This window comes from Oryctolagus cuniculus, chromosome 4 (assembly GCF_051225735.1).
Source record: "Oryctolagus cuniculus isolate XC-2025 breed Fujian yellow rabbit chromosome 4, ASM5122573v1, whole genome shotgun sequence".
Taxonomy (NCBI): Eukaryota; Metazoa; Chordata; class Mammalia; order Lagomorpha; family Leporidae; genus Oryctolagus; species Oryctolagus cuniculus.
In genome coordinates this window covers 93,509,427-93,518,981 of record NC_142870.1, presented here as the reverse complement: position 1 = coordinate 93,518,981, position 9,555 = coordinate 93,509,427, and the positions used below count along the sequence as shown (strand labels likewise).

The window sequence follows — 9,555 nt, the reverse complement described above, 5'->3', positions numbered from 1 at the left end:
ACCTGAGTTACATGTTGGTAGCTTAACAAGTGTTCGTCATCCTTACTGTCCCTATGTCCTTTCCCGAGGCCTACCTTGTAGAAGCTGTGGGTTGAGCAACTGCCAAGATAATACCAGGGATGGTGATTTACTAGGCGGCTGCCAGGCTCCCCACCTGAGCCTGGACCAGGCAGGCACTAGGTTTGGGACTTGTTTTAGGCATGCTTGGGGGACTGCTGATGGTGAGGGTTCTGGAAACTGAGGAGCCAAAAACCCTCGGAGGGGGGGTGAGGCATCCTAAAAAGAGAATGAAGGGATGCAGATGTAGTGCAGAAAGACCAGGGGCCCAAGTGAGAGGCGTGATTCGGAGTCCTGCAGGGTACTCCTGCCTCCACAGGCCAGATCCCCGCAGACTTCTCCTGAGACCTGGCCAAAGACGATGGCAGGGTCTTGTGGACAGAGCACCTGCCTGGGAATGCCTGCACTGGCAGCATCCAGTCGTCCAGTGGCTTCAGCTCCTACATGGCAGGCAGCATGGCTACAGGCACCAGCCGCATGCACAGTAGTGGCCCCCATGGACCTTGGCAACCTTGCTGCCCTTTGCCATCCATAGTCACTGGAGGGAGTCGCGTGTGTATGTGTGTGTGTGTGTGGGGGGCAAGGGGTATGAGGAAGAGCCATGGAAAGGAAGAACCAAAGCAGCACTGTTCAGTGAACTATTTTGTGTCTCTTTTTCACTCCTAGACCCTTACAACCCAGGAAGCAGAGATTTCAGAATAAAGGAAAGAAAGAGAATTTAGTGGCTCAACGTAAGAGATCACATTTGAACTGAAACTAAGATACTCTAAAATCTGTGCTTTTCCGAGCCTGGGGTGTCCAACCTGCCACAGCCCACGGGCCAAGGCAGCCAGAGGGAGACACATGCTAATGGCAGGCAGGAAGTGAGATATGAGCCTAGGTGTGTGAGAGGAGCCTGAGGAAAACAAGGCACCTGTGGAAAGGAAGGGAGCAGCCTCAGACGCTCACCTTGCAAGCAGCCCAGTATTTTACACTCAAAGGCCTGCCTGAACCCTGATAACTTTATGGGTGGTCCCAGCCTTCTCCCCAAGGAAGGTGCCCTAGGAGAATCCTCTCTGTCCAGTGCCAAGTGGGCTCCCCAGTCTGATAACACTGGGCAATAAAACCTTGGGAGGAATTTTACCTGTTTCACACTCCTTTGTCCAGGAGAACAGGGTGGAGGGGAAGTAAAAGTAGTGGGAAGAACTGGACCCCACTCCCTTGCAAGCCCCAGTCTGGATACAGGCTGCATGCTCAGCATCTCCCGAGACACCCACCTGGTCCATCAGGTGTATTCTCTCAGCTCAGCTCTCTGCGTGTGCTGAGATGCCCGCCTGACGTGCCAGGTGCATTCTCTCCACTGAATTATGTGACCTTGCTTACCTCCATCTGGGTGGCACCATCTGGAAAGGCGCCCATCCGTTCTGACGGATGCCCTACCCCATTAAACGTTGCTGCCTTGCTTACCACTGCTCTCTGCCCCGTATCTGAGTTCCTTCTTCCGCGAATACAAGAAGCTCTCTTCCACCCATCTCTGCTAACACTAACAGGCAAGACTTTCTAGACAATAAGGCAAGAGCTGGGCAGGAGAACTTTGCAGGTCCTAGAGAGGCATTTGTGTTCTCCCTATTTTCAGATGTGCTTCCCTTGGCCTAATGTTCTTTCCTTAGGAAGATTAAGGGTGGATCAACTCAAATTGCAGCACAGACACTTAACAGTAACGCAGGATTATGTTAATACTCTTAGTGAGTAATGACGAATGAGTCACACGTCAGACTGTGACAGAAAGCTGTGCTCCTCAAGCAAGAGAGGCCCAGTGCTGGTACATTATTCATCTCTGAGGCTTACATCCGGGTAACTGGATTCAGGAGGTTAATCTCTATTTTATTATAATTCCTTCTAATAGATTTTGGCCCCTTTTCTCCCCCCCTCCACTTTCACATATTGTCTGACTTATACACTCATGAAAATTCTTCTGCCTTTGGGCAATGAGAATTTTCTGCAAAAAGATACTCAATCTCATGTTTGCCAACTCACACAATTCAGGGAAGAGCCAGTGCTTTCTGCAAAGGTGTTTATTGGGGGTGATTCAACCAAGGAACTACTCCAAGAACCCAAATCCCCAGGAGCCAGAGATGGAACACTCCTAGGAGGGCTCCATGGAGCTGATGACCTACGGGAGCAAGGACTCAGACCTAGTTTTTGGAGAGCACAGAGAACTATCTGGGTCCCAAAGGATGGGATTAAAAATGAGGTGGTTGCCGGGGCTATGAGGCTGCAATGCGGACAGACCTGAGGGCCTGGCTGGCTTCTGGGGGCAGGATAAGCTCCAGCCTGGGGCTTAGAGGTGAGCACCTGCCTAGGTGCTCCAGAGGACAATGACAGTGATGATGGAGCAGGCCATGAAGAGCAGGTAGAGGCGGAAGAGCAGGGTGTCCATCACGTGGCTAAACTGCACCCACAGCTCCACCAAGTGCTGCTTCTGGGCCTCGTGGTCCGGCCGGGCCCTAGTCGGCTCAGGACACACACGCAGCTCTGCCTCCCTGGGACCTGGCACCTTCCCCACCAGCTCTACCGGCTCCTTCAGGCCTGCGGAGGGGACACAGACTCAGCCGTGGGCGGCTGTGGTCACTGGTGATGGAGGGTGACAGGGACGATGGCAGGAGCAGGGGTGGAGGGGAGGGAGAGGACATGAGGGTGGTGCTGACTTTTCTTACCTGGCAGGTGGGTGGGGCTGAGACCCAGGCTCTTACTGCCCTCCTGGGGCTCAGCGGGGCCTTGTTTTCTGGGGCTGGTGCAGTGCAGCAGCAGGGAGCGGAGCCACTGGGGCATGGGTGGGGGCTGTGTGGTGGCCAGGTGCAGCAGGTAGGTGATGAAGACGGTCTCCAGCAGGCTGGCCACCATCAGGGACAGACACAGGGCAAAGTAGACACCTGAGGAAAGGAAGGTGGGCCTGTGTGGGGGCCAGAGGCCGCACCCACCCTGCCTGGGCCTTCTTTGCCAGAGGACCTGTTTCTAGGACTCCTTTTTACTGTGACCCGGTTTAGCTGGCCCCTATCCCCGCTCCACCCCTGCCCTGCCTGCATTCTCCATACTGATGAGGGGGGTGCCGGTGGCCGGGAGCAAGTCGTTCATCATGAGCAGGAAGACGTTGTAGCCCAGCAGCAGGGTCATCTTGAAGGGCGCGCGGTTCTCATATTCTGCCGGCAGGTAGAAGCTGAAGGCGTCGATGGCAACCAGAAAGCCACTGGGCACCAGGAGGTTTATGACAAAGAGGCTAGGCCTGCGCCTGATGGCCACCTGGGGTGGGAGGGAGAAGGAGGGGGCAAGTGAGGAGTAGGCCAGGGGCTGCCAGCTGCTAAGAGGGAGTGTTGGGCTTTGTCCCTGGCCAGACCCTCTAGCAAGGAAACGCCCCGTCTCTGCACCTGCAGACATCTCATAGGTTTGCTTCTGCCATGCTGCTCATCACATCTCATCATTCTTGAGTCAGAGTGTCAGCCTTCTCCACTTAAATCGTTATCCCTACCGACACACACTTAGCACCGCGGGAGCAGATGCCTGGGTACCAGGTGCATTCTCTCTTTTTATTTCTGCCTGCTTTTCTTATCAAGGCCTATTCCCTAGTGACTCTGAAGGTAAACACTCAAGGCCAGTAGTGGAGAAAGCACACAGTGCTAGATATTTGGAGGATCCCCGTATCCCTTAGATGGTGATTCGTAACTTTTCCCATCCTCTCGTTTTAAAATTGAACATCCAAGCTGGCGCCGTGTCTCACTAGGCTAATCCTCCGCCTTGTGGCGCTGGCACACTGGGTTCTAGTCCTGGTTGGGGCGCCGGATTCTGTCCTGGTTGCCCCTCTTCCAGGCCAGCTCTCTGCTGTGGCCCTGGAAGGCAGTGGAGGATGGCCCAAGTGCTTGGGCCCTGCACCCCATGGGAGACCAGGAGAAGCACCTGGCTCCTGCCATCGGATCAGCGCGGTGCGCCGGCCGCAGCACGCTGGCCGCGGTGGCCATTGGAGGGTGAACCAACGGCAAAGGAAGACCTTTCTCTCTGTCTCTCTCTCTCACTGTCCACTCTGCCTGTCAAGAAAAAAAACAAAAACAAAAACAACCTGAACATCCAGACTCCTGCCATCCTGCAGGTGCTGACAGCCCGTGGGGGATGGGAGGCGCACCGGCCCTTTGAACCACTGGCATTGGCGCTTTGTTTGGAAAGATTTGTTTAATGAACATTTGCTGAGTCCCAGCTATTGTTCTTGCACTGGAGATTTATCAGTGAAAAAGGGACACAAATCCCTGATGTGTGGGGCTCACTACTACTGGGAGAGGACTTTCTCCAGGGGAGGACAAGGTTATGAGTCTTAGAAAAGACCATCACCAGGGCCCCTGCACTCACATAGAAAGTGATTTGGTCGTACTGGCTGGTCCCCACACTCATCTTCTCCATGGTTTGGTGGATCCCCAGAAGCACCCACTCCCCCTCGCTCTGAATGAGGTTCTGTGATGTGTTGGAAACCTCCTGAATTTCCTTCTCCGTGCCCAGGACCAGGTGCTCCACTGCAAAGGAGACCCAGACAACTTAGCCTCCCCCAAAGAATCCCAAGCCCCTTGCCCAGACTCCCCGGTTCCTCACCACTTGGCTTGAGTGAGAGTCCCTCCCTGTCCCCAGCTTCCTCCCTCTTCTCACTCAGAACAAGGGCCTTTCAACAGTGCATGCTTTAACGAGCTCGCTCACCTGTGTGAATGAAAGAGCTAAAGGTGAGAGTGCAGTTCTGCTCATCAAAAGGGAAGTAGAAGATATCCAGGTGACAGATGCTGACTACCCGCATTGGCTTATTGTACTTGATGTGACCTTCGTTGCTGACGTAAACCATGAGACCTGTAGGGGTCTGGTCCACATCCATGCTGTGGGTGACAAGGACAGGGAGGTCCCCATCTGACTTGGCCTTCTCTCTCAGGTCACCCCACTGCTGGGCTCCAGTGTCTCATTCCTGCGACATCTCCCTTCTCTACGTTCTGGGGATTGTAAAATACTCAGTTCAGATTCTGCTGTTTCCTGAGTCGAGTCTTTGCGGGGTGGGGAGGAGCCCTGTGGGTTACACTGTGCCCTTCTGTGCAGATGTGAGCTTCCGCTTGCTTTTTTTAAGCCCCAACACTCACAACTCCTCGATGTAGATATCTGGAAGCCATAGGTTCTCAGCCGCCAGGCTCAGCTTCTTAATGCCTCCACACTCATCCGGGTTCCACTGGATGAAGGGGTTGTGCCAGAACTAGAGGAAACGACGGCAGGAGGTAAATGGAAGGGGAGGGACCAGCTTATGTCTTGCTCTGCCTCCTCTGCTTTACTTCCTTATTTCATTTATTTCTACCCTCTCTCTGGTGACTGTGGTCAGAATATCACCGACGACGACATCTTACCGGCTTCTACTCTCCCTCAGTGTTCTCCAGGGAGACCTTGAGCTTGGTCCTGGATTCCCTGGGATGGAAGCCACTTAAGGATTGACTTTCCATGACTTTGGTTTGTGCCATCTTTTTCCTGCACCCACCTCTGCCCTCCTAGATTGATGGAATAATCAGGAGGTTTTGAGTGTCCGTTGTTCATCTGACTGTTTGAACTTGTCTAACTTGTGGATCTTCTCAGCTCATCTGGTGTAATCTGCAAGGTTGTACCCAGGAGTGGACAAAAAGGAGGAGCCACAGGAAGTGAAGAGGAAGCGGAGTCTGTCTTACCATATTTAGCCACAGGAATGATGTCATCAGTTGAAGCTGTTCATCCTGGAAAAAGAGTTTTCACCCAGGAATGTGAACTGTGGGAAGGCAGGTCCAGTGCCACTACCTGCATCTACTCATTGCCAAGACCACTCCATGTGATGCTTATGGCTTTTAATCATAAGCCACTGAAAAGCGTAACTCAAAATAATCCAGAGTGCATGGGAAGTGAAAATGAAAAACCCCGTAGGAGGGACCACTGGCATGTGTTCTTGTGGAGTATTCCAAAAAGGATGTCACATGCAGCGATGTCACTACATCATTCCCTGTCACATCTCCCACCCCATAGGATGAGCCTCTCATTAAAAAAAAAAAAAAATCATTTCCATTTATTATTGTGCTAAAATACACATAACATAAAATTTACCCTCTTAACCATTTTAAGTGTGCAGTTCAGTGGTGTTAAGTACATTCAGATCATTCTGCAACTCTTACCACCATCCATCACTGGAATTCTTTTAAACTTGCAAACCGAAACTGTGTGCCCTTTACACAAAACTCCCTTTTTCTCCCAGCCCCTGGAAACCACCATTCTGCTGTCTGTCTCTTCTCTAGTTACCTCATCTAAGTGGCACTCCACAGCATTTGTTGTTTTGTGACTGGTTTATTTCATTTAGTGCAATGCCCTCAAGGTTCATCATGCTGTAATGTGCGTCAGGATTTCCCTGCTTTTTAAGGATGGACAGTGTTCCACTGTATGGAGAGAATGCCTTCATCTGTCAGTAGACACTTGGATTGTTTCCTCATTTTAGCTTTTATGAGTAATTCTGCTACAAACAAAATTGTATGAATATCTCTTTGAGATCCTGCTTTTGACTCTCTTGAGTGTATATCCAGAAGTAGAATTGCTAGGTTGTACAGTAATTCAATTTTTAATTTTTTGAGGGACTGCCATGCTGTTTTCCATGGAGGGTGTGCCATTTTACATCTCCACCAACAAAGCAGAAGTTTTCCAGTTTCTCCACATTCTCACCTATACTTATTTTCTTTTCTTTTTTTTTTTTTTGGGGGGGGGGTTACTTTTTTGTTGTTGTTGGTGGTGGTGGTGGTGGTGGTAGTAGCCACCTTAATGGGTATGAGGTAGTATCTCATTGTAATTTTAATCTGCATCGCCTAAATGATTAGTGATATTGAGCATATTTTCATGTGCTTATTGGCTATTTGTATGTCTTCCTTGGAGAGCTAAATCCTTTGCATATTTTCAGATTGGGTTGTTTGTGGTTTTGTTGTGAGTCTCTGAGTTTACAACAGAGGACTCACTGCTCAGCACTAGACCATTGCAATGCTGGGCTGGGACTCACCACTTCCAGGATGGCAGACAGGGTGAAGGAGACGTTGACGTGAATGGGTAAGCTGTGGTTGGTGACTGGACGGAAGGCCTTTCTGTCAAACACTGCTTGGAAGACAGCAGGATCCACCCCGTGCCGGTCAAAGCCTGAGCAGTTGATGGCAGAATCGCCGCCTCTGCCTGCAGGGAGCAGAGAGCCTGTGAGAAGACTGCCAGAGCTGTGGCCTGGGACGTGCTTCCTTACAGAGGGAAAACAGGGGCCCTGGGAGAGGCCGGGGAGCTCCTCCTCCCTGGGCCAGTAGGCAAATGGCGGAAGTTGATGAGGTGAGCTCAGTCAAGGACTCATCCTCACTTCCATTGTTTCTGTCCCCATGCAAAACGTGCCCAGATCTGTATGCAAACTCAGCCTGGACCACCGCTTCACAGTGTCCTCATGTGCTGCCAGCGGTCTCCCTGCGACTTCTCCACCCTCACTCAGTGTCCTGCTGTTGCCCACCTGTGTGCTAGAGCCACCTGAGTGGTACCCGGACAAATTCTGCAATCACACTTCTCCTCCTCACTGCATTATTAAGGCACTGATGGTTGCAAGTTAATGACAGAGGAAGTCATCTGGGAGGTAATGTGAGACATAGGAGACCTTAAGGAATCAACTCCATTTTTATCATTTAATGAGTGTTTACTGTGTCTCTGTGCTGTGATTGCTCTCTAAAATTCAGTTGTCTTCCCCACTGAGATGATTTTAAAGAGTTCATTGATACCCATCTTATTATACCTAAACCCTCCTGGTCGTACTTTTTTGAGCACAAATATCTTCTGGCGGTCTATTTTTATCTATCTCTGACGCCATACTATCACTCATTGCCCATTTTCAAAAATGCGCAAGAAAAAAAGGCTGGAAAAATCATACGGAAAAAGCTTCCCTCTTTGACGACAGCCCTTCTCATCTACCTCCTGATCCCCTATGCATCTTTTCCGGCCCATTTCACTCGGCTTCAAGGAGCTGAGAGAGGATTTTCCTTTTCTTAATATCCATTGATACCCAGGGATAGGTTGGAAAAAGAAATGTGGGAGAAAGAGGCCAAAAGAAGCATGGGGAGTGGAGACATTTCCAAAAAGAAGCATCAACTACTTGTTGGGATCCCAGGAAGACACACAAAGCTATCAGGGGCATGAATTTCTGTTTTTACCAAAATGCATGCCCAGGCATTGACTATGTGGGAATAGCAAAGATCAGCCTGGCTGCTGTCTCCCAGGAGCCACAGGTGTGCTGTGTTCCTGCTCTCAGCCTGTCTTACCTTGCAGCAGCAGGTGGAAGAGAGAAGAGAGGAGCACTCCTCCCCCATGGGGCCAGGCTCTCTTCATCCTCCTCTCCTTGGCTCTTCTCTGGGGAGCTGGGGATGATGCTCACCTTTAAAGACCACAGGCCACACCCTGAGGCCCAGCTTTTCATAATGGTGTCAGGTGGCCTTGGGCACCTCCCTAACAAGCATCCCAGGTGACAATAGAATGTCACAGAGAAATAGCCCATCCTGCGTTCTAATTGGATCTGCACCTGGGCTGCAGAAGCAAGCTGGAAAATCAGCTTGGAGAAGAGCAGGCACAGCTATTTGGTCCCTGGAGCAGTGCTACGGTCTCCTCGCACCTCAGAGACACTGTGGCATGCAGTGCATCACTGGAAAGGCGAGCATTGGCGGCCATCGCCTTCAAGCAGCACAAGCATTTGTTTTAGCTCTGCTGCCATCTTTCAAAACAAAGTGAGGTCGCCTTTACTCTCAGTAACTTCAGATGTTAAGGTTGTACTGTGGCTTCAGTACTGGCAAGTCTTAACATTGGTTTGTGTTTAATGTGTCAAATGCAGTTTGAATCCAAACCTATGGAGTGAAGGGAACTGGCAGAAGTAATACTCATGCTGTACAGGCTGTTAGATGCTGTTTCCAAAAAATTGTCTTTGCTATTTCGTGTTCAAATAAGTATAAGAAATGACCAATGAAACAAGGCTAAGCAAGTTTCATTAATGAAAGAGTTCTCAGAGTATTTAGCTAAAATGTTAATGTGACTTTTGGATATTAAATGCATAATTTCCCAAACTTAATTTACTTTGGAAATTCCTTTTTCTAGGCCGGCGCCGCGGCTCACTAGGCTAATCCTCCGCCTAGCGGCGCCGGCACCCCGGGTTCTAGTCCTGGTCGGGGTGCCGGATTCTGTCCCGGTTGCCCCTCTTCCAGGCCAGCTCTCTGCTGTGGCCCAGGAGTGCAGTGGAGGATGGCCCAGGTGCTTGGGCCCTGCACCCCATGGGAGACCAGGAAAAGCACCTGGCTCCTGGCTCCTGCCATCGGATCAGCACGGTGCGCCGGCTGCAGCGCGCCGGCCGCGGCGGCCATTGGAGGGTGAACCAACGGCAAAGGAAGACCTTTCTCTCTGTCTCTCTCTCTCACTGTCCACTCTGCCTGTCAAAAAATAAAT

General features: G+C 50.9%; 1 protein-coding gene across 1 annotated transcript; it reads right to left on the bottom strand.

Moving 5' to 3' along the window:
• Positions 1 to 2,079: 2,079 nt before the first annotated feature.
• Positions 2,080 to 8,559, bottom strand: LOC100358891 (5-hydroxytryptamine receptor 3C-like). Its single transcript, XM_070072408.2, has 9 exons — positions 8,388 to 8,559; positions 7,106 to 7,272; positions 5,766 to 5,810; positions 5,196 to 5,305; positions 4,771 to 4,940; positions 4,432 to 4,592; positions 3,132 to 3,336; positions 2,754 to 2,969; positions 2,080 to 2,625 (listed from the first exon to the last, which is right to left on the bottom strand). Exons 1-9 carry the CDS (start codon positions 8,452 to 8,454, stop codon positions 2,396 to 2,398), a joined length of 1,371 nt encoding a protein of 456 aa, XP_069928509.2. The 5' UTR covers positions 8,455 to 8,559; the 3' UTR covers positions 2,080 to 2,395.
• Positions 8,560 to 9,555: the final 996 nt, after the last annotated feature.

Coding starts and splice junctions, on each gene's coding strand:
- LOC100358891 (XM_070072408.2), bottom strand. CDS start 8,454: ATGAAGAGAGCCTGGCCCCATGGGGGAGGAGTGCTCCTCTCTTCTCTC. Junction 5,811..7,105: donor TGTCTGCCATCCTGGAAGTG/GTGAGTCCCAGC, acceptor CTCTTTTTCCAG/GATGAACAGCTTCAACTGAT. Junction 5,306..5,765: donor CATTCCTGTGGCTAAATATG/GTAAGACAGACT, acceptor CGTTTCCTCTAG/TTCTGGCACAACCCCTTCAT.